The sequence below is a fragment of the Acanthamoeba castellanii genome, assembly GCF_000313135.1.
Source record: "Acanthamoeba castellanii str. Neff unplaced genomic scaffold scf7180000084709, whole genome shotgun sequence".
NCBI classification, from domain to species: domain Eukaryota; phylum Discosea; order Longamoebia; family Acanthamoebidae; genus Acanthamoeba; species Acanthamoeba castellanii.
This window is the reverse complement of record NW_004457671.1, coordinates 122,377-145,246: the sequence shown is the minus strand read 5'-3', so window position 1 is coordinate 145,246 and position 22,870 is coordinate 122,377. Positions and strand designations below refer to the sequence as shown.

The window sequence follows — 22,870 nt, the reverse complement described above, 5'->3', positions numbered from 1 at the left end:
CTTTTCCAACATCTTCTCCGCTACATGCGATGCAGTAGTGGGTCCGCTGGAGACGGCGGTCGTGGTGGGAGGTGAAGGAAGAGGAGGAGGTGATGGTTTCTTGTTACGACGTCCACTACGCGCCACTGATGCCGAAGAGAAGAGGAAGTGAGCGGAGGCGAGGTGATGGCAGCGGCACCCGCGGTGTTCTTCCACTCCTCGAAGAGGAGGGTGAACTCGCCCACGCCCTCTGCCGAGCCACCGCTCCCCAGCAGCCCCTTCTTTTTCTTCTTCTTCATCGTTGTCGATTTGCTCTTTACATCTTCGCTCCTGCTGCCTGTGGCCAACCCGCGCACCATGAGTCGGTCGTGATGCGCTGCCGTCGCCCACCACCGCGCCGAGCCCAAGGGCGCCACCACCGCCTGGTGGGGGCCACGACCAGCCACAGCCAGCCTCCTCATCATCTGCAATAAACGATAAATAAAACGAACAAGGGAAAAAGAAAGGGAAAAAGAAATGCGTGGAGAAAATGAGCGAGTAGCGGCTCAAAGATCTTGAACCAGATGGCACGACGCGCGTTGCTGAAGCGGATGAATGCGGGGCCGGCGACAACGGTCCTGCCCGCGCTTCACCCCACCCTCGCCGCGCGCCTCTTTCCCAACTCCGACCATAGCAGCCCTGAGCAGCCGCCACGGCGAGTGTGGAGCCTGCCGGAGAACTGTGTGCCGCAGCTGCAGGGCAGCGGCACCACTGCCGCATCTCGCCCCCCGCCCCAGGGCTTCGTGGCCGTCACCAACCCACTCACATCCACCTCAGCCGGCCCAGCAGACGACCGTGCAGTCCTCCTCGTCGACCCCACCCTCAGCCCGCCCATTCGCGTCGTACGCTTTTCTTTTTCTTTTCTAAATGATTTGCATTTTTTTATTTATTAATTCATTTTTCTCATCAGGTGGGTTATGGTATGAGTGCGGTGGACGAGGCCTACGTGGAGGGCGCGCTGCGGGAGGCCTTGACCTATCGCCGCCAGCTGGCCGGGGAGGGCCGTCTCGAACTCGACGACGCGCGCCACACGTCGGCCTTCCGCCTGGTGCACGAGCTGGGCGACGGCCTCACCGCTCTCGCCATCGACGTCTACGGCCGGCACGCGCGCCCCTTCTTCTTTCGTCTCAACGCTTCCTTCTATTCTCTATTCTTCCCGTGCTGACAAAGCTATCTCGTGCACGCTGTGTGTGTTGTGTGTGTGTGTGTGTGTGTGTCGTAGGTATGCCGACGTACAGACCTACTCGGTGCACTGGGACCGCTTCCTGCCCTTCATCAGGTTCGGTCACATGCTATCCATCGCACACGCACACATATGACCGCACACGCACCACCGCGCACGCGCACGCACGCGAACTCACGTGAAGAAGAAATGTATTGCAGGGACAAGCTGTGGTCGCCCGAGTGTCTGCCCTTCCTGCGGGGCATCACCGTGCGGAGGCGGTTCCGCAAGAAGCGCCCGACTGCGCGCTTCTACTACAACCCGGCCTTCTTCAACGACGACGAGCAGGCAACCCTCTCACCCCGTCCCTCAATGTGACCACTGCCAGCGCTCACGTTGGTCGTGTCGTTGGACAGGAAGACGATGTGGGTGCGGCGGCGGGAGATGCTGATGATTTGGATGAAGAAGACGACGTAGAGGGGTTCGACGATGAAGAGTTGGATGGCGGCGGCGACGACAGGGAGAGGGCGCAGCAGCAGCTTCGGGCTGGCGATCGAAGCGCCGAGTTCAGGGATGTGGTGGTCGAGGAGGACGGCCTCAAGTACCACGTCGATCTCCGCACCTCGGCCCTCTCCTCCGGCCTCTTCCTCGACCAGCGGTACCACCACCACCACCACCACCACCACCACCACCACCGCCACTCCCACCACCAGCTCGACTTACGCTGACGTGTTTTGGCCGCGCGCGTGCTTCAGGGAGAACCGTAAGTGGATGCTGGAGAATGTGTTTACGCGGCCCAAGATGAGCCTCCTCAACCTGTTCGCCCACACTGGCGCCTGGAGCGTGTCGGCCGCGGTCAAGGCACGCCACTGCCCGACCACCATCGCTATTATTTATTGTGAGAGACAAAATTATTATTCTTATCTTAACATCATATTTCGCTGTGTGTCGTGTGTGTCGTGTCTTGTGTGTCGTGTGTGTGTGTGTGTGTGTGTGTGTGTTGTGTGTGTGTGTGTGTTGTGTGTGTGTGTGTGTGTTGTGTGTGTGTTATGGTGTTGGGCAGGCCAAGGCACTGACGACGAGCGTGGACCATTCGGCCATGTGCCTGGACGTGGCGATGGCCAACTTCCGGCTCAACGGCATTCCCCTCGCCTTCTCGGCCGACAAAAGTACCACCCATTTCTTTCTTATCTCCCATGTAACAGCCGACGGCCTATTTTAGGATTTCCCATGCAACCAACAAGCCTTAACTGAGAAATTTCTACCAATCATGCACAACAACTACAACACAGGAGCAGACAAAAAAGGGTGGCAGGGCGGGCGGAAGCGAGGTGAAGGCCACGAGTTCGTGGCCCGCGACGCCTTCCAGGAGCTCATCGCCCTCCGCGCCAAGAGCCGCAAGTTCGACGTCGTTCTGCTCGACCCTCCCGCACTGGCCCGCACCTCCGCCCTCTCCGGTACGCCCCCGACCGTGCTTGCTCCCCCGCACTCCCAGCCTCTCTGACGTTCCAGCGCGTGCGGTGTTGTTTGCATCGCGTGTGCGGTCGTGCCTTGCACGTTGTATTGCGTCGCGTGTGCGGTCGCATGTCGTGTGCGCACCAGGGTCGGTGTGGTCGGCCAAGAGTGACTACGGACGACTGGTGAAGCTCGCTGCACCGGTCGTCGCACCATCGGGCTATATCGTCGCCTTCAACAACACCCGATCGCGGTACCTCCCCGCACACACGCAACATGACCGCACACGCAGCATCGCACGCGCGTAATTTGCTGAGAGGGTTGGGTTGGGTTGGCCAAAACAGGTCGGAGGAGGCGTGGGTGCGAGAGATCATGGAAAAGGGCCTCAAGGACGAGAGCGGCCGGTGGCGTCGGGTGACTGCGCTCGGCCAGGCTGCCGACTTCCGGTGGCGCGCCGGCGACGAGCGCGTCGGCAAGTACCTCAAGGGCCTCGTCCTCCAGAAAGTATAAAACTGGCCAAAAGAAAACTGTAAGCTGCAAACAATTCCACACCACTCAGCCATCACCATTTAACGTTGGCACTACCCAACTCAAAAAAGAAATCTGAGCTCTATATATTAGCGGATGTGTGTTGCATTGCAATGGAAATTATGCCAAACATGTCAAGCCGCGGCGGGCGTGACGAAGGCGTAGGGCCACGCCCAGGCATCATGGAGGAGCAGGTTGTGGGTCGGGTCGACCAGGGGCTGCCGGTCGCCCGGGCGGTAGTTGAGGGTGCAGTTGCAGGTGGCGTAGATGCCCGCCACGTGCTCGCCGCGGTCGCGCAGCAGCTGGCCCACGTACAGGGCGAACTGCTGCAGGCTGTCCGGGCGCGAGGCCATCTTGCGCGCCTGCCGCCTCGTCACGTAGCGCTCCACCGCCAACGGCTCCCCTTTTTTAAAAACAAACGTAAATCAAAATCATAAACGCAACACGACACACGACACACGACACACGGTAACGCGCAACACACAACACCAGTTTGGCAGGGGTGGGTACGGGGTAGAATTGAGGATGGGTTGAAGGGTTGGTGGCGTTCAATGAACATCTCCATTTGGCAGGCCTTGTTCCGCAGCTTCATTCGCCACCTGCGCCAGAGATTATCATCGACGTTACTACGTGTCGATCGACTCATCGTTCTGTTTAACAACGACTGCGAAGAAGTGGGGGGTGGAGGCGTACGAGAAGCGATGGCCGTACTCGGTCCAGGTGACGTCGCCCGGGTAGAGCAGGTGGCGCAGGGGCAGCGCGATCTGCAGCGCCACGAAGGCCACCACGCACACTGTCACCACCACGTCCCTCACCCGCACCGGCCTCCTTTTTCGTCGACTCCGCGCTGCTGATGTCAACCCTGGCGTAGCAGCTGATGACGGTCTTGATGATGAGTCGTAGCGCCGCGATGATGAAGTTGATGATGATGATGATGATGAAGAAGACGAAGACGATGACGGTGATGAAGATGGTGATGATGATGAAGTGTGGAAGAGCTGGGCCAGGCGCTGGGGCCAGTCGGGCGGCAAGTAGAGGGTGGTGAGGCAGATGCACATCCAGGGGAACACGCCAATGCCAAAGATGAGCTTGTTGAGCAGGTGGAAGCCCAGGCTGGCCGCGATCCCGGCCCCGCGCAGGCGCCAGTCGCGGCGCTGTAGGAGCACGAACGGGATGAGCAGGTCGAAGGCCAGGCCCGCGTAGGAGAAGGCGAGGGCCGACGGCTCCCAGGCCAGCAGCGGGCCGAGCAGCGGCAGGTGGCCCCGCTTGGCAAGCCAGTGCCGCAGCGGCTCTCCGCGCAGCCAGTCTTCGTTCACCTGCGCACACCGCACACACATCGCCTTACTCAGTGGTGTGTCGTGTGCCGTGTGCCGTGTGTCGTGTGTCGTGTGTGTCGTGTGTGTCGTGTGTAAGTGTGTCGTGTGTCGTGTGTGTCGTGTGTAAGTGTGTCGTGTGTCGTGTGTGCGTGTTGCGTGTTGCGTGTTGCGTGTTGTATGTCGTGCGTTTGGTGTGCTGTGAAGAACCTTGGCTACACCGGCATAGAAGTAGACGATCGCCATCAGCCACTGCAATAAACACAACGTCCACTGCGGCACCTTATCTCTGCATTCGACACACACACACACACGCCCATGGTGAGTCGTATGAAGAGAAAGAAACAAAGCATACATGGCTTCTGCTGGAGGCGAGAGTTCGAACCGGCGTGTGGAGGGGAAGAGGACGTTGTCGAGCGCCCACTTGGCGTTGGCCGGCGCGAGGCACAAGGCGGCCTGGACCAGGAGCATGAGGTAGATGTGGTTGAGGTAGTTGTTCATGTCGAGCAGGAACGTGTAGGCCAGCGACACGAGCAGCGCCAAGGCGACCGGCCGGTGCGCCAGGCCGGCGGTCATGCACATGCCCAGCGCCATCGTCACCAGGAAGTGCGCCCGGAAGGCGTCGAGCGTCGCATAGGGCGTCACCCACTCGAAGCCCCAGTACTTGGCCTGCCAGCCGCCGCCCATAAGGTGCGTCTTGGTCTGCATGTCGCCGCGCACACAGGTATGTTAGACCGCACACGCACAACCGCACACGCACACCCACACACTTACCTTGTTGCAGTCGTTGGCGATGTAGGAGGCGGCTTCGAGGAAGTGGAGCATGCCCCACATGATCCGCAGGGCGGAGAGGGACGAGGCGTCGACCGGCTCCTCCCACCAGTCCCACCGCGGCGCCCACCAGCCGCCGCCGCTGCGACCACGACGAGTGAACCCACCACCTGTGCCTTCCCCCTCCGGTGCCACCACCTCGGCGTCGTGGTGGTCTGCGGCCAGCTCCGGCCCTACGCGCCCCCTCCGCCTCATCCTCACCAAAACGAAAAGGAGAAAATAAAAAGAAAATATGATGAACAAAGGAAAAAACGAAATACAGAGAGAGCGAGTAGAGCGATTGGCGAAGGATGTTCAAGAAGGCCTTCAAGACCCAGAACAGGAACAAGCTCAAGCGGTCCGAGGTCCGCCGGTTCCGCACCGGCCTGCTCACGGCATTCCCGCACATCACCGAAGAGCAGCTCAATCAGGCACACACGATCTTTCATCTCCACACATGCATGATGATGGATCTTTCTTTCTCCATCTTTTCTTGCATCTCTTGCTCATTCACAAGCACGGGTGGGGTGACCTTTACCAGGTGCTGCCGCCCAAGGCGGACATAGAGGTGGTCAAGTTGGGTGGCGGCAGCCGCACGGTGCTCTACTTTGTCGAGGCGCAGCCGCTCTTCTTCGATCCCTCCGGGCGCGATGACTGGGTTCCCACAGGTGCGCACAGTCCTTGGCTGCAGCTTTTCTAGAGTTCTCTGTTCGCTCCGCTCAATGGGCCATCGCTGATTCATTGGGTCCATGTCAGTGTACGCACTATGGAAGCTGCCCGAGCTTCTGCCTTCATTCGTCATTCACGCACCGGTCTTCTCTCGCCTTTTGAACGGCGCAGGTACCACGATACGCCGACACACGCGTAACACACAAGCACACACACAGCACAGCGCCACACACACGCCTCTACGCACGCACACGCACAATGATGATTAACGATTTTACTGTGAAATGAATGTGGACGATCATGATGGCCTGCAGACCTGATGCTGCAGGGTGTGGTGGTTCCGAAGAGCAGCGAGTGGGTACAGAAGCGGCCCGCCTTCTACGGGCGATGGCAACAGGGCAGCCTGCGCGCGCTCTGCGTCAAAGGCAACAAGTACGCACGCATTTCCACACACAACACACAACACACACACCACACACACACACACACACACACACACACACACAACACACACACCCTCTCTCCACAGTCTCGAGTTCCATTGCTGAAATGCACTCACCACGTCTCGCTTCGCAGGGCGCCGATCGGCGTGGGCCATATGCTGGTGAGCAGTGAAACGGTCGAGCGGGCGGGAATGCAGGGCAAGGGCGTGGAGATGCTCCACCTCTTCCAAGATAAGCTCTGGTACGTAGGCATACGAAACCAGTATGTATGTGTGCGGTGCGGCGCGTGGATCAGCGTTTTTTTAAACTCTTTTTCGTCTACACGCGTGACAGGGAGGCAGGCACCAAGGATCCGCACCCGCTCATCGAGGACGACCGGTTCAGCAAGCAGGCGGCCGAAGACGAGGTCGAGCCGCCCCTCGCCGATGAAAGCGCAGCTGACGCGCAGGAGGGCGACACCTCTTCGACCACGACCACGACCACCGACGAGGCGACGAAGAACGAAAGCGACGACGGGGAGGGCGAGGGCGAGGAGGAGGAAGCCGCGCCGACCAGGCGTGCGGCGCCCGACGAAGACGAGGTGCGGGCGCAGAACGAGCTTCTGCACCACTGCTTCCTGGCGGCGCTCAAGGGCGGCGGGGAGCGGAAGGTGCGGGACAAGGACCTACCCATGCTGGCCAACGTGTTCTACTCGGACTACATGCTGCCGGCCCGGCCCGAGGGCACCACGCTCGAGATCAAGCGCACCTCCTACAAGAAGCTCCACACCTTCCTGGCCGAGGCCGCCGGCAAGGGGCTCATCCAGACCCGCGAGACCTCGCCCGGCGTGATCCAGCTCACCGCCGTCAACCGCTCTCACGACGAGTACGTGCGTGTCATGTCGTGCGTGTGTCGTGTGTCGTGCGTGTCATGCGTGTCGTGTGCTGACGATGGTGTTGGTGTTCAAGGTACAAGGAGTTCCGGGTGAACAAGGAGGGCGGGGCGCAGCAGAAGGAGGAGGCGGGCGAGGAGCAGAAGGGCCTCCACATCGAGGAGATCTACAAATTCACCTCCGCGCTCAAACCACTTCTCACCGCCGAGGCCAAGCCCGGTACCTTGTTATTTATTTTTATTATTATTATAAGGAATACCTTATAATTACACATTATTATTATTATTAATTTCTCAATATATGAATGATGGTTGTACCTAATCGTTGTTTTTAACTGTTTTCTGGAGGGCAGGCAGGATGACTACTGGCGGGCGGCGGAGGCGAAGGAGCTGCTGTGGGCCTACGTGGCGCGGGAGAAGCTCGTCCCGGAGAAGGACAAGCGAGTGGTGCGCATGGACGAGTACCTGGCCATCAACGTCATGGGCAAGAAGACCTTCTACGGCGACCTGATCGACCGGAAGACCCTGGCCGAGAAGTACGACCACACCACCACCACCACCACCACACTCACGACACACAACCACACCGCACGCACGCACGCACGCACGCACAACCACACCGACACACGCACACGCACGAAGCGATACCTGACGACACACGCAGGTTTTTGGGCAAGCTGAAGAATTTCAGCTATGTTTCGAGGGACGGCGTGGGAGACGTGTGCAAGGGCGCCATCGCGCCGGTGCTGATCCGCACGGAGCAGCGGCAGGGCCGCAAGGTCGTCACCGTCCTCTCCGGCATGGAGACCTTCCTCATCTCCGCCGACACTCTGCGCACGGTACCCACACATTACAACCCATGGCACGCCAGGAATGCACACACGCCATAACTGTGTGTCGTGTCGTGCCGTGCCGTGTGCGTTTGTTTTTCCAAAACGCAGGAACTGGCGAAGAAGTTTGCGGCGAGCACGTCGATGGGCGACGTGGAGGGCAAGAAGAACGAGGGCCGGAAGGAGATCCTGGTGCAGGGCGACGTGATCAAGGCCACGGCCGAGTTCCTCATTCAGAAGTACCAGGTGCCCAAGCGGTTCATCCAGGTCATGGACAAGGCTGGCGGCGGCAACAAGAAGGGCCGCGCCGGGCGGTGAGACTTTTTATCACGGAGCTTCGTACTCCAAACAAAATTTCTTTGGCTGGAATGGTTCTGTTCTGGCGAAATTTCGATGAGTCACGTTTCTCACGTCCAGCCACAGAAACGCAGAGCACAACAAACCGCCACAACACAACACAACCAACAACACCAACATCAACACCAACACCAACAACACAAGCAGCAGCATGAGCAACACCAGCAACGAACCGTCGATGCTCTCGGGCCACGTTCAGTACGTGAAGGGTGCCGCCGAGGAGGTGATCGGCAACATGACGGGCTCCGAGGACTGGAAGCGGTCGGGTCTGGCCGACAAGGAGGCGGCCCGCGCCGAGATGCGAGCGGCCAACGAGGGTCCCAAGGACCCCGGCCTTGTGCCGGGCCAGATCGAGAGCACCTTGGGCCGGGCCGTCGGCTGCGAGGGCATGATCGAGAACGGCGAGGAGAAGCAGCGACTGCGATCCGACAAATAAACCAAACAAAGCTATTCTTCATCTCCGTTGTTGTGTGTTTCTTGCAAGATGCCACGACAAACAGTTCCAGAGAACCGTAAAAGCTGACGTGGCGCATTGGCTTAGAGCGGAGGAAGCAAGGAAAAGACTACGGGGATGGACACAGCGACCATTGCAGCATTGATGGCTGACGCCATGTGCAGAGACACCACTAGGCGGCTACTCTCCAGCCAGCAGTGGTGGGACAAAACTGCGCAAGACCCAGGCAAGCTCATTCACTGGCTCAAGGTACCTATTTTTTATAATGTGCCACATCTGCCAACTCTCTTCCATCGAAACCCGCCCCTCAGAACCAATACTACGGGGAGTCAAAGGCTGACGCCTACAAGCATCAGATGACCCAGCAACACTTCATTTCGGCCGACCCACGCACGTGGCATGACCACCGACGAGGCCTACCAAAGCACCTTCCCCTCTTTGCTCTACTTACTTTAGCTTTATTACGGTACAGTCCCCTGAATCAGAAGAGGCGAGTGGCTAGGCGGTCTTGTTCTCTTCGGCGGGGGAGGAGAGGCCCAGCGACTCCTCGAACTTGCGCAGCTGCTCGACGAAGCCAAAGTTGGGGTCGACGATGTAGCGCCGCTGCTTGACGTAGTTGAGGGCCTTCTTGTAGGGCCACCGCTTGGTCTTCATCAGGAACGCCACCACCACCGTCGTCGACCGGCTCACCCCCGCATGGCAGTGCACCAGCACCTTCTGCTTCTGCTTCGTCGCTTGATCTGTAGTCGCACATCGCGTCAGCACACGTGTCATGCGTGCGGCGTGTGCGGCGTGTGCGGCGTGTGCGGTGCGGTGTGTGCGGTGTGTGTACCGATAAAGTCGACCACGGCCTCGAAGTAGGTGGAAATGTCGGCCGAGGGGTGGTCGACAATGGAGACGTTGTGGTACATGAAGCCCTCCTTGTCCTCGAACGCGTTGCGCTCCTTGCAGCAGTTGACCACGTGCTTGATGCCCAGATTGTCGAACACGGTCTCGTTCGACGCGCTCTGCCAGTCGCCCAGGTAGACGTAGCGGGTGATGCGCGAGGGCCACGAGACGGCGATCTGCTCGAAGCTGCCCCACGAGTTGCCCCCCTCGGGCTTGGCGCACACGAACGGGTACTTCTTGTAGAAGCTCGCCAGGCCGCCTGTGCGCGTAGAGCTTGTGAGCAAGAAGAAGTGAAAAGAAGATGTAAAAGAAGAAGAAGAAGAAAAATAAAACAAGTAGAGAGTAGTAGTGTACCCTTGAGGTAGCTCAAGGCGGCGGTGCCTCCGCTGACGTCGTCAATGACGTGCGGGATGCGAGACTTGAGCACGGCCTCCTCGTTGTCGTGTATGATGATGGCACGGGCAAACTTCCTACGTTGTGTTATTATATTTATTATTATTTGAATTGATAGTTGTTGTGGCGTTGAATAGGAGACAGGCAAGGAGGCGCCTGTACCTTTGGTGGATGCAATCCCAAAGATTTTTGCCGCTGTCGCTGTCGTCGAACTTCTCGAGGGGGAAGTTGTAGGAGTTGTTGATGAACAGCTTGCCATGCTCCTCCGGTGTTCGCACATCGATGACCGCCACACTAAACAAACAAAAGAGCAAATAAATCTAACCAACTCCGGCAATTGTTTATTTTTCTTCTATTTATTTATTAAAGAATATCTATTATTATAAAGAAGCATCAAAGATAAAGGGTGCGGAGGTACTTCATAAAGTTGCAGGAGACGATATTGTAGAAGTGCTTGCCGTCGAGCTCCTCAAACTTGACGCGACATTTGGCACTGGAAGACCTCATCGATTCGTTGCAAGGCGTTGGATAGATTTTATCGTTTCGGTGTCCAAGCTTTTAGTTATTGTTGTGTTCTTGTTGGTGACCGGACCCAACCGTAAGAACAGCAATTTACATCTGGCCAATCACCACAACTCCGATCTTTGTTTCTTCTGTTTTTCTTTGAGCAGTCAAAAAAGAAAATACATTTCCTCTAACACAGTGCTTTGTTGAGCCTCGCAGGACTGTTGAGGTGGTCATCGATGCAGTCTTCTGGTGGTGGTAATCTGCACGGCGGCCAGCGCAAGCGGGCTCGCAACCCGGTCGCAGGACTGCCGAGACCGTCCGCCAAGCAAAATCACCACGCGGCCGAAGATGAAGAGGAAGAGGAGGAAGACGAGGCTCCGCTCGCCCTCACAGATAAGGACATCCCGCCCCACCCCTACGGCGTCAAACCCGAGGTACCTTCCCCCATCACAATCTGCAAATCTGCGATTGCATTAAATTTCAGATTAATTCGATATTGTCCGAAATCTCGAGCCAACTTCAACTGCCCTCTTCTTGACGTGTGCGCCAACACACTCACGCACGACACGCACGACACGCACGACACGCACGACACGCACGACACGCACGACACTCACGACACGCACGACACGCACGACACACACGCCCGATGACACGACACAACACGCAATTACAGGGTAACAGGCTGGTGGACATGCTGGCCGCTGACTTTGTGCCGGCGCGCGGGGTCGGCCTGGGTTGGTTCGCCCATCTGCCGGACAACCTCATCTTCGTCATCTTCCAGGAGGTGGGCTTCCGCGAGCTCGTGCAGCTGTCGATGACCTCGCGCGCCTTCTACGTGCTGGCCAACTACGACGAGCTGTGGAAGTACCTCACGGTCGAGACCTTCCAGGGCGACTGGCGCTTCGTCGAGACCTTGGAAGCAGACCTTCATCGCCCGCTACGCGCCCGCGTGGCCGCTGCTGGGCCGCGAGCGGCCGATCAAGGTCAAGTACTTCTACTCGACGCTGCTCCACCACTCCTGGTGCCTCCTCACCTGCGACCTCACCAAGTGGACCCGCGTCGACAACATCGACCGGCGGAGCGGCTCTCCATCGAGCAGTTCATCGCTGAGTGCGTACACACATATTTATAATAACATATATATATATATCGATTGATGACATTGTAACACTGTTACAATGAAAATGTTGTGTGGGCAGGTATGAGATCCCCAACAACCCGGTGGTGCTGACCGATGTCGTACCAAACTGGCCGTGCTACAAGAAGTGGTCGAAGGACGGCATGATCAAGGTTGACACACGACACACACGACACACACGACACACACCACCGAATGTCACAAACTCAATGTGCTGGACTCGTGCAGGAATATGGGGACATGGACGTCAACATCAACCAGGGCATTTCGATGAAGCTCAAGGACTACTTCACCTACTCGGGCCAGGCCGTTGAGGAGAATCCCATGTACCTCTTCGACAGCGAATTCGGCGAGAAGAGGCCCGCCATGCTCGAGGACTACAGGTAGAGTGAACCATTCACGACATAGGATACGCACACGCACACGCACACGCACACGCACACGCACACGGCTGACTCGGATGTCGCTCTCATTGTTAGCATTCCGAAGTACTTCACGGAGGACTATTTCGCCTATCTGGAGGAACCCGAGCGGCCTTCGTTCCGTTGGATTCTTGTGGGTCCTACTCGCTCGGGTACGCACGCGCCACCGCACACGCACGACATAAAAGCGCAACACCGCACACGGCACGTACCGCGGATCTGACGCTACAGACACCACACACACACACACGCCCGTGTTCATATAGGCGCGACTTTCCACAAGGATCCCAACCACACATCGGCCTGGAACGGTTTGCTGTGGGGCCTCAAGAAGTGGCTTCTCTACCCGCCCAACGTGGTGCCGCCCGGTATGCTTCACTCTCATCTCCCGCTACATTACTCGTCTCCTTACACCATCGCTGTGCTGCGCGTGTGCGTGTGCGTGTGCGTGTGTGTGTGTGTGTGTTTCTCTACGCAGGCACGTTTCCGTCGGAGGATGAGTGGGAGGTGACTACGCCCATTTCGATCGTGGAGTGGTTCTACAACTTCTATCAGGAGACCGACAAGCCCGGCAAGAAGAAGGCCAAGACGAGCGAGCAGCACCAGGACGGCCAGCCCGACGCACAGCGGCCCATCGAGTGCTTGCTCAGGCCCGGCGACATGATCTTCATCCCCAACGGCTGGTGGCATACCGTACATTCCTCCCTCCACCACCATTCAACGCTCTCTGCTCGCGCTCACCAGCGCACACGCGACCACACACACAACACGACCACACACACACACACACACACACACGACACACACGACACACACGACAGGTGCTCAATCTGGAAGAGTCGGTGGCGGTGACCCAAAACTATGTGGGCCGGCACAACGTCAAGAATGTGCTGGAATTCCTGCGGAGGAAGGAGAACCAGACCCTCTTCAACGAGCTCATCGGCAAGCTCCGCGAGCGGCAGCCCCAAGTCCTGGCCGAGATCGAGGCCGCGTGGGCCAAGGAGGAGCAGGACCGCCGCGAGCGCGAGAAGAAGCGGGAGGAGAGCTGCTTCTGGAGCAAGCTCAAGACTGCGCCGGCCCCTGATGCGACCGCTCCGTCGGCCACCGACGACACCAGCGCTGCGGCTGGCGGTTTCAGCTTTTCTTTCAACTTCAACTAAAAAAAAGGTACCTGTGTGCGTCGTGTGGTTGGAGTTGTGGCTGACATGTTCTATGTTTGTGTGGGTGTAGGCAAGGTGGCGAACGCAATTGGCCAGCAATTTCAAAGAACGTGCACGTTAAAACCATTACCTAAAATACAGCTTACCATTCCTGACCCCAACTAAAAAACCGTTACGAAAAAACAACAGCGACCACGACCGCGAACGAAAAAGACCATTCAAACAGCACGTGAACGAAGATCTCGCCAACTCGACTGCCGTACCCCTCTTGCTTCTTACTTAGATTAACCTTACCACCATCATCATTATCATTTGCTGTCATGGAACTGGAACGTACTCGCACGGGCAGCGTCATTGCCACGAGCGGAGATGTCACCTGCAGGTGCATCCACGTCTACTCGACAACCAAGCTCAAACTTGTACCAACCCCTCCCATCTACTATTTTGTTTATCTCTTACCTCGATTTAAATGTCTTTTAATTGATATGAACAGATGTACGAGGTCTGCTTCTCGCTGGGTGCTGTGCAGCACACCATCACCAGAACTACTGACGAGTACCAGAATCTCCACAAGCTGGTACATCCATTTTACAACTTCACGTTTTTTTCCCATATTGAGAGCATGAATAAAAATACAGATAAAAAAGGACTTCACGCACTTGCTGCCCCAGTTCCTGGGGAAGTTTCCGACCAAGCTCTTCGGCGGAGCAAACCAGGTCGAGGTAATGTTCATTATTTGCCACCTCCCTAGCGCATGTAGACTCAACTCCATCACCACTGTGGGAAATGATCAGAAACGCGTGAACTTCCTGGCTCAGTTCATCCAATTCATTGCCAAGAACGAGGCCCTCCACAGCCACGCTCACTTCCAAGAGTTCATCAAGCCTCACGTATGAGCTCCGACCTAAGACTTCGTTATTTAGTCAACATATTTGTTGCTTACAAGAGTGCTTGTGGCACACAGAATGCGATGCTCCACTTCTCGATCATAGCTGGGCGCAACCTCACGGTGCGCGACCGCAACGGTACGGCGGCTGTGTGTGTGTGTGTGTGTGTGTGCCACCTTTGGCGCTTACGGGAGTGAGCACATCAGGTCTGTCGGATCCGTTTTGCCGCGCTGCGGTCTACGATTCCAAGAAGAAGGCCGGCAAGGGCTACCAAACGCCGATCATAAAGAAGACGCTCAATCCCGTGTGGAAGAACCCCGAAGTGCTCACCATGTACGCCGCAATCCGCTCATGTTTCTGATTACGTGTTGCAATACTTATTACATGATGACACTACTTATTACATTATATTTCTATGTACCCAGAGAGGTTGACAAGAGGGCAGACAGCACGGGCGTTACCGTGTCGGTCATGGACCACAACTTGGTGGCCAGCAACGCATTCATGGTAAGCCCGCTACCAAAACACTCATTCGGCGAAACCACACAGCCACTTATATTTGTTTGTGCGTCTGCCCCAATAGGGAAGAGTCACGATTCCGTTCACCAGCATTCCCACCAACCGGAAGATTGTCCGTTGGTTCCCGGTGCATCACACCAAGAAACACACCAGCGGCGACATCCACGGCGAACTCAAACTCGAGCTCCACATCATCGTACGGCCCGCCCGCCACCTTAATCCCCGCCGCCATCTTAAACTTACACCACAACTCTGGTTTTGTGCGGGCCAGAGCGCGGGGCCGCCGGTCTCGTTCGACGTGGCGCCGCTGGACCCCGAGGCGGCCGCGCTCAAGCGGGATCAGGCCGAGGAGAGGCGGCGGCGTCGACACAAAAAGGAGCAGGACCGCAACGCTGGGCAGCTCCACCTGCAGTACCTCTACAACCCGCCGCAGGGCGAGTGGGAAGGCTATCTCACCGTCAAGGGTAACGCACGCAACACACACGCAGCACACGACGCAACAATGCGCTGATGATTGGTGGCTGTGTTCAGTTGCGGGCGCCAGTGGTCTGCCTCCGCCGCCTGGCCAGAAGTGCCCCGATCCCTACGTGGTGCTCTCGATGGTACACACACACACACACACACACACACACACACACACACACACACACACACACACACACACACACAGGTGCAAACTAATTGAGTATGTGGTGCTACAATGAATCGTTCAAGGGAGCAACGAGGGAGCGTACCAAGGTGCGTAAGAATTCGGACAATCCAGTGTGGAATGAGATCCACTACTTCTACGTACCGCCCGCCAACTCGGAGAACGAGGTCAAGAGCTTCCTGATCGACGTCTACGACTGGAACCGGATTGAGAAGAGCATCTTCATCGGCAGCACCTCGATAGTCCTCGAAGAGCTGGTCGCCGGCCCCGTCCAGGACCTGCAGGTAAACCCTATTTACGGAATATATATATTTATATAATCAATATATATATCTGGTTAACATGTGTGTTCCATGTAACGGCACCAGGTTATTCTATGCGGACCACCGCACACGCAGAAGAATGTGTCTAAGAAGCTGGGCCGGCGCATGGCGGAGCAGGGCTACACCCCCAACCTGCCCATCGTGTTGGTTCCCGGCTTCGCGTCGTCGGGTCTGCGTGTGGTGGAGTCCTCGCACAAGCCGTGGGTGAACGACCGCGTGTGGCTGTCGCTCAACAAGATCATGTCCCAGAACGCCAGGAAGCGGCTCGACGTGGGCCGAAGCAAGAAGTGCTACGACACCATCGACTTTGCCAACAAGGTGCGACTTGTGTGATTTTATCTCTTTTTTTAATTTACATTTTTATTCATCTATTTATTTACATAATTAATTGTTTTGTTGGTGTGTTTTTTATATTTTAGAATTTGTGGATCAAGCACATTTGTTTGTCTCCGGAGGATTGTCGCAGCGACCCGCGGCACATCAAGGTGAGGGCGATCCAGGGCAAGGAGGCCGTCACCTACCTCGACCCGGGCCTGCTCACCGGCTCCCTCTCCTACGTACGTACCTTTGATTTTCTACACTGACATTCCAAACATGAACGACTGGTTGGCATTCCACACTCACTCGCACCCTGGTCCAACAGGTAATGGGTCCTCTGGTGGAGAACCTCTGCGAGCTGGGCTACAACGACAACAACCTCATCTGCGCGCCCTACGACTGGCGTGTTCCCTTCTACTACCTGGAAGAGAGGTCTCTACACCGCACGACACGCGCGCATACGCAACCCGCACACGCACACGCACACGCACACGCACACAACATCTGCGATGTGCGGCTGACGGCATGCGCATTGATCTGCAGAGACGGGTACTTCTCGACGCTCAAGGTCAACATCGAGGCGATGGCGCGCCGGGAGAAGAAGAAGGTGGTGGTCCTGGGCCACTCGATGGGCAACCGCATCATCCAGTACTTCCTCAACTGGGTACGCACCACCGTCCATTGGCTGGCCAACTGTTATTTAGATGTCATGACATTATTTTAACAACCAATCAAACTTTGACTGGATGGACCACCAGGCAAAGCTGAATCACGGACAGGCGTGGATCGACCAGAACATCCACACGTTCGTGGCAGTCGGCGCGCCCTTCTTGGGCGCACCCAAGAGCGTGCGCGGATTGGTACGTGCAATTGTTATATATATTTCTATCAGAAATCAAGTCACAACATATTCTAAATATATGTTCTCAGATATCGGGCGATCGCTTCGGCATGGACCTGCTCCTCTCCAATCGGGAGGCTAAGGGCTTCGCTCGCACCCTCGGTACGCACACACATGGTGGAGAATTTGATGAATGTTGGTTGGTTGCTGAATGTTGGTTGGCCGGGATATGTACGTTGGGCGGAGGAATGCAGGAAGCGTGCCCGGACTGCTGCCGATTGGCGGAAAGCTGCTGGATGACCTCAACGTGGGCGTCGTCTACACCAGCCAGAACGGTGAGCTGCCCGCCAAAGTCGACGTCCTCCCGTTCCTCAAGGAGATCGGCTGCGCCGTACGTGCACACAACACACGACGACACACGACACACGACACACGACACACGACACACGACACACGACACACGACACACGACACACGACACACGACACACGACACACGACACACGACACACGACACACGACACACGACACACGACACACGACACACGACACACGACACACGACACACGACACACGACACACGACACACGACACACGACACACGACACACGACACACGACACACGACACACGACACACGACACATCGCACGACACGCGACACACGATTTTACACTTACACACCGACACAGAAAACGGTGGAGATTTTCCAGAACGATTACCAGAACGATCCGGCCTTCGGCGGAGGCGTCGACGAGGACCATTGGCCCATCCTCGGCCCGCCTCCCGTGCAACGGCTCCTCGCTATCTATGGTACCCTCCCGCGACACACAACACACAACACACAACACGCACACAGACACACACACAACACACACACACACACACACACACCACACACACACAAAGATACGCGACATGTCTGATTGTGGGGCCGCACAGGTGTGAACCTGGAGACGGAGCGGCTCTACTTCTACAAGCAGGGCCGGGACGAACGAGAGTGGGTGCTCGACAAGAATCCCAAGATCGACCCCAAGGACCCCACCTGGTCTCAATTCTCCATCAAAAAGGTGCGCACGCCCCCCCCCTCTCCGCAACGTTGCGTATCGTGCACACACGACACAGACACGTCGATGTGTGTGTGTGTGTCGTGTGTGTGTTGCCTGTGTGTGTCGTGTCGTGTGTGTCGTGTCGTGTGGTCGATGAGGTGTAAACACACTTGGCAGGGTATCGCATATGAGACGGCGGAGACCATGCAGCCCACCCATGAGAAGATGACCGGCATCCGCACCTTCTGCGCTGGTACGCGCCAGGCGACACCCGCTCCCTGCGCTACAAATCTCTGACCACACACGACACACGCAAAACACAACACGCACGGCAGGCGATGGCACGGTGACGTACGCGTCGCTCACGTATTGTCTGATGTGGAAGAAGGACATCAAGGAGGTTCGCGTTGGCGCATCGTCGGTGTGGCAACGAAGAGAGCTGCTGACAGTTCTGTTTCTCTCTCTCTCTCTCTCTCTCGTCATCGACGCATCAGGTGATCGTGGAGGAGTTGGAAGGGGTCGAACACCGGGAGATCCTCAACAACCGCCTCTTCTTCAAGAAGCTCATCGAATTCATCGGCGACAAGCCGCCCACCATCAAATCGCCCATCCACCTCACCGTCCGCGGCAAGGTACACCCTACTCACACGCAACACACACGCGACACGCGACACGCGACACACGACACACACGACACACACGACACAACACGCAACACGGCCGGTTCACGGAGGTTGGTCAACCACCACCAGAACTACATGCGGAAGTACGCGAAGGACGTGCTGGAAGACGTGGACGACGATGAGAGCGGGGCGGACGACCAGACCTCTCTGTCGTCATCGTCATCGAGCCGCGTCAGAAGAAAGGAGAGCGCCCTCGACGACTACTCGGAGGACAGCGCGTACGTGGTGGGCCTGCACGACGACGGCGCCATCGAGGACGGCAGCGCCTACGAGATGATCTGACGCAAATCCCACTTTCAACTTTTCTTTTTAAACACAAAAAACCAACAGTAAGAAAAGAAGCTGCAACATCAACAATAAGTTATTGACTTGGGTACTAATATATAACAGCATTAATAATTATAATAATAATATGACAAATAAAAAGGGACGAAGGAATGAATGGACGTGATCCATCATCAGCCCATCATCAGCCCTTCTTCTTCGTCTTGCCCTCGCTCGGCACCTCCTGCACACCATCATCACCGTGTCAGCGATGATCACGCACCACCACGGCCATCGCCATCGCCGGCAAGACAGATGCGGAGCGTACGGCGGGTTCGGCAGCGGCGTCGGTCACGGCAGCGGCGAGCTTCTTCTTGCGGCCCCACGTCCCGAACGTCTTCTTCTTCGTCTTCTCCTCCGTCTTCTTTTCCCTCTCCTTTTCCTTCTCTTTCTGCTCCTCGGCCGCGAACGCGTCGGCGATGTCGTCCTTGCGTAGAATGCTCGTCAGGCTCTTGCGCCAGCTCTTCCTGCCTTCCTTCTTCACCACCACCTCTGCCGCCTCTGCCGCCGGCGCCGGCGCCTTGGGTTCCTTGGATTCCTTCGCCTCGTTGGGCTTGGTCGTCGACGCGTCGATGGCGTCCTCGTCCGACCGCTTCAGGTTGACTTCGCTCTTTGACTTGCGCGGCCGCGCTCCGGGGCTCTTGCCCTGGGCGTCGCCATCGCCGCCATCGCCGCCGGCGCTCTGTGGGCCGTCGCCGCCACCATCGGCATTCTTTGCATTCGTGTCCTCCTCCTTCGCGATCTTCTTGGTCTTCTCTCTTCTGGACGAGCCGCTCTTCTTCTTTTTCTTCTCTTTCTTTTCCTTCTTTTCTTTCTTCTTCTCTTTCTTTTCCTTCTTCTCCTTCTTCTCGTCTGTCGACGGTGTCGGCGCACTGGCCGCTGGCCCGGCACTGCCCGGGCTGGGCGCGGTCGCGGCTCCGGCCGAATTCAAATCCGTCGACTTGGTGGCTTCGACCGAAAGAGCCGTTGTCGACACCAATTCGCCGTCGCGGGTGCGGGCCGAGCTGGTCTTGAAGTTGAAGGTCTGCTCGCGCGTGGAGAGGCTGATGGCGGTCTGGACGGCCTTTTTCCACTCGGCCCTTTCCTCGGGCGTGAGCGCGACAAAGGTGAGCGGCTTGCCGCCGCTGCCGCCACCGCGGCAGTGGATGTCGAGTCGTAGCTCCGGGTCGGGCTCGCTGACCGCCGACGACGACGATTTGGTGACGCGCATGGTCGAGCGCCACACCTTGAGCCCGCCCGAGCCCGACAGCGATGCGTGCGTCGACTCCTTGGTGGACGACTTCTTCCCTGTATCTGCAATCACCACTCAAATCAGCGGCGCACACAACACGACGCAACACGACGCAACACACGCAACACGCACGAGAGGGGGTGGAGTGTACCGGATTCGTTGGAGGGGGAGCGTTCGAGGGTGCTGGAGGAGCTGGCGGAAGAGAGGGAGCCGATGACGGTGGGTGGACTGTCAGCGACCTGGAGGTCCTTGGTCGGGATCTTTTCGATCACCCGGAACGACGGGCCTTGACGCGAAGTCAACGGCTTGGTCAACACCAACTGACCGTTGACCAAACCAGTACAGTGGAGTCGTGGTAAGTCAATAGAAGAAATATGTAAATATAAATAGTGTGGGTACGTACCATGTCGTTGAAGAGGATGATGTTGAGCTTGCGCTCCTTCTTGTTCTTGCCTTCGCCCTTGATGCGGGCCAGCAGGCCCTCCCTCACCACGAACCGCTGATTGTCCACAAAATCGTTGCCCGGCTCCTGCACGCATTTAACCGTGTGTCGCGTGAGTGCGGCGTGTGGCGTGCGTGTGTGGCGTGCGTGGCGTACGTCGGGGTTGGCAATGGTCTTCTGCAGTTTGATCAGTCGCTGCACGTTCTCCACCTGGCGCGTTCGCTCGTTCACCATGTTCACGATCTCCATAATGTTCTCGTACACCTTCTCGAGCGGCTCTCTGTCCGGGTGATCGTTGGGAGTGTATTTGATCACAGCCTGCACGAGTTTTATGTGAGGCGCGCTGATCTTGGGGGGAGGGGGACGAACTATGATGAGAAGTTGGCGTACGTCCAGCAGTAGAGGATATTTGAGGAGTCGTGCGAGCGGCGCGTGAACAAAGCTGTCCAGTGGCAGCAGGCGACACTCGGGATTCACGAAACATTTCTACAAATCAATTAGCCAAATTATAATTGAAATAATAAAAGAAGAATAATAATAAAGAACGGAAAAGAACGAAAAAGAGAACGAAGACGATGGAGGCGAATGAACCTCGAGGAAGGCGGCAAAGGGAGGGTTCTTGTCCTTGAATTGCTCGACCCGCTGGTTCACGTCAACAATTGCGCTGCAGAAGATGGCGTAGAGCTTGAACATCGACTCCCGCTTGGCAAACACCTCGCCCAGGTTCTTGATGGCCACCTTCTTGCTCTGCAGCTCATCCAGCTCCTGTGTGGCGCGCAACACACACACAGGTCAGCATCACACGATCTCTCGAGAATAGAAACTAGTGTTTTTTTGGAGTCGGCAGCATTACCTTCATCAGCTCCAGGTTGATCTCGCGAAGAGTCTCCACGTTGGAGAAGACAGAGTTCATCTCCGATTTAGTGAGATAGTTGTTTTCGTGTATGGGTTTGATGAATATCTGCATCACCGCACACGCACACGCACACGCACACGCACACGCACGCACCACACACGGTGAGAAGGGCGAAGAGGAAGGACGTAGTAGTAGTAGTACAATGGTGGCGGGGGTACCCGCTGCAGGATGTCGAGGTCGTTCATGTACGAACGCTCGGTCTCGATGACCTCCAGGATCGCCTTCTGTCGCGATCGCTCCTTCTCATCGAGCGATGCCAATTCCTCCTGCCAAATATTAAATAAATAAATAAATAGATAACAACGCACAATTAATTTTATACTAAAAAATTATCAATATGATTAAGGACGAACCGCGGAGAGCCATTTCTCGAGATCGGAGGGCTCGAAGGTGGGTCCCTTGGGCGCGCTGGCGCCGGGTTTGATCTTGTCATTCGAGCTCGGCGAGCTCGCCCGCTGCATGACACTCCCCGATCAGCATCAAAACCAACACCCATATGGGTGCCGAGGCGGTGAGTGAAGGCCGTACCCGGCTCGTGGACCGCTTGGGGCGGGGGTGGATGAGTGTGTGCAACAGACCAGCGGGCTTGGTGGTCTCGGGGGCCTTCAGCGCGAGCCACTGACCAAACAAAACGTGGGCGAGTGAGGACTTCAGAGTTAAAACAACACATAGAGCGAATTGAGAGTCACCTTGTCGCTGCTGCTACCCACAACCAGGGAGCTCACGGCCATCTCCACCCGGCCTACCAGCACGTCTGCCCCACAGGAAAAGAGCGAAGGCGAGCGAGACGGAAAGAGCGAAGGCGTGAGATGTCTACACACGAAACGTTGGGAAAGTCAAGTCGAGAGAGTACCCTTGCCAGCGGGAGTGACGAGCCAGCATTCGAAGGCGAGCTTGTCCTGACTCTCCGCCTCCCTGCGATGAAAGAAATCCAACCCGGCCAGCGAGTCAGTTGGTCGGACATAAACGCACTACGGCAAGTTTGAGTGAACAGAGACACGTACACGTTGAGAGCCTCATCCCACTTTGCGCCGGGGCCGGCCGGGAGGGTCTTGGTCTGTACGCTCTCGGCCGACGGAGCCGTGGAGGAGTGTGGAAGCACAGTCACGCCGCAGCGCAGGTGGCCGCCGGGGTCGGCGTCCGCCGGCAGGTTTACCCCCTGCGCCTCGATGATTGTCACTGCACAACCGTGTCAGCGCGCAAGTGAATCCAAATTTTGCGCCTTATTTATTTATTTCTTATTCTTAAATATTGATGAAGCCGTAGAAATC

General features: G+C 56.9%; 7 protein-coding genes and 1 pseudogene across 7 annotated transcripts; 5 read left to right on the top strand and 3 right to left on the bottom strand.

Moving 5' to 3' along the window:
* Positions 1-542: 542 nt before the first annotated feature.
* Positions 543-3,145, top strand: ACA1_144070 (uncharacterized protein; the record flags this gene model as incomplete). The annotated part of the gene is made up of 10 exons (XM_004353492.1): positions 543-860; positions 929-1,176; positions 1,241-1,297; positions 1,402-1,544; positions 1,601-1,838; positions 1,936-2,035; positions 2,244-2,349; positions 2,473-2,637; positions 2,783-2,888; positions 2,980-3,145. 10 exons carry the CDS (start codon positions 543-545, stop codon positions 3,143-3,145), a joined length of 1,647 nt encoding a protein of 548 aa, XP_004353544.1.
* Positions 3,146-3,297: 152 nt separating this feature from the next.
* ACA1_144060 (vitamin Kdependent gamma-carboxylase) lies at positions 3,298-5,310 on the bottom strand (the record flags this gene model as incomplete). The annotated part of the gene is made up of 8 exons (XM_004353491.1): positions 3,298-3,566; positions 3,674-3,762; positions 3,857-3,927; positions 3,956-4,025; positions 4,220-4,479; positions 4,687-4,728; positions 4,885-5,178; positions 5,251-5,310. 8 exons carry the CDS (start codon positions 5,308-5,310, stop codon positions 3,298-3,300), a joined length of 1,155 nt encoding a protein of 384 aa, XP_004353543.1.
* A 287-nt stretch (positions 5,311-5,597) lies between these two features.
* On the top strand, positions 5,598-8,416 carry ACA1_144050 (eukaryotic translation initiation factor SUI1 family protein; the record flags this gene model as incomplete). Its single annotated transcript, XM_004353490.1, has 9 exons — positions 5,598-5,651; positions 5,804-5,954; positions 6,270-6,387; positions 6,532-6,660; positions 6,732-7,262; positions 7,346-7,495; positions 7,622-7,804; positions 7,933-8,107; positions 8,210-8,416. 9 exons carry the CDS (start codon positions 5,598-5,600, stop codon positions 8,414-8,416), a joined length of 1,698 nt encoding a protein of 565 aa, XP_004353542.1.
* Positions 8,417-8,606: 190 nt separating this feature from the next.
* On the top strand, positions 8,607-8,891 carry ACA1_144040 (uncharacterized protein; the record flags this gene model as incomplete). The annotated part of the gene is made up of 1 exon (XM_004353489.1): positions 8,607-8,891. One exon carries the CDS (start codon positions 8,607-8,609, stop codon positions 8,889-8,891), a length of 285 nt encoding a protein of 94 aa, XP_004353541.1.
* A 516-nt stretch (positions 8,892-9,407) lies between these two features.
* ACA1_144030 (dual specificity phosphatase, catalytic domain containing protein) lies at positions 9,408-10,697 on the bottom strand (the record flags this gene model as incomplete). The annotated part of the gene is made up of 5 exons (XM_004353488.1): positions 9,408-9,649; positions 9,742-10,056; positions 10,152-10,267; positions 10,353-10,484; positions 10,609-10,697. The coding sequence occupies 5 exons, from the start codon at positions 10,695-10,697 to the stop codon at positions 9,408-9,410; spliced, it is 894 nt and encodes a 297-aa protein (XP_004353540.1).
* A 236-nt stretch (positions 10,698-10,933) lies between these two features.
* Positions 10,934-13,420, top strand: ACA1_144020 (Fbox domain containing protein; the record flags this gene model as incomplete). Its single annotated transcript, XM_004353487.1, has 8 exons — positions 10,934-11,131; positions 11,374-11,810; positions 11,900-11,990; positions 12,067-12,221; positions 12,318-12,412; positions 12,527-12,628; positions 12,739-12,953; positions 13,082-13,420. The coding sequence occupies 8 exons, from the start codon at positions 10,934-10,936 to the stop codon at positions 13,418-13,420; spliced, it is 1,632 nt and encodes a 543-aa protein (XP_004353539.1).
* A 493-nt stretch (positions 13,421-13,913) lies between these two features.
* On the top strand, positions 13,914-18,968 carry ACA1_144010 (annotated as a pseudogene).
* Positions 18,969-19,155: 187 nt separating this feature from the next.
* ACA1_144000 (RhoGEF domain containing protein) lies at positions 19,156-22,776 on the bottom strand (the record flags this gene model as incomplete). Its single annotated transcript, XM_004353486.1, has 13 exons — positions 19,156-19,194; positions 19,279-20,297; positions 20,393-20,561; positions 20,645-20,770; positions 20,840-21,001; positions 21,275-21,448; positions 21,537-21,644; positions 21,758-21,865; positions 21,953-22,054; positions 22,128-22,217; positions 22,289-22,353; positions 22,453-22,514; positions 22,604-22,776. Coding segments are annotated over 13 exons (2,397 nt in total), but the record flags the coding sequence as incomplete, so codon positions are not given.
* Positions 22,777-22,870: the final 94 nt, after the last annotated feature.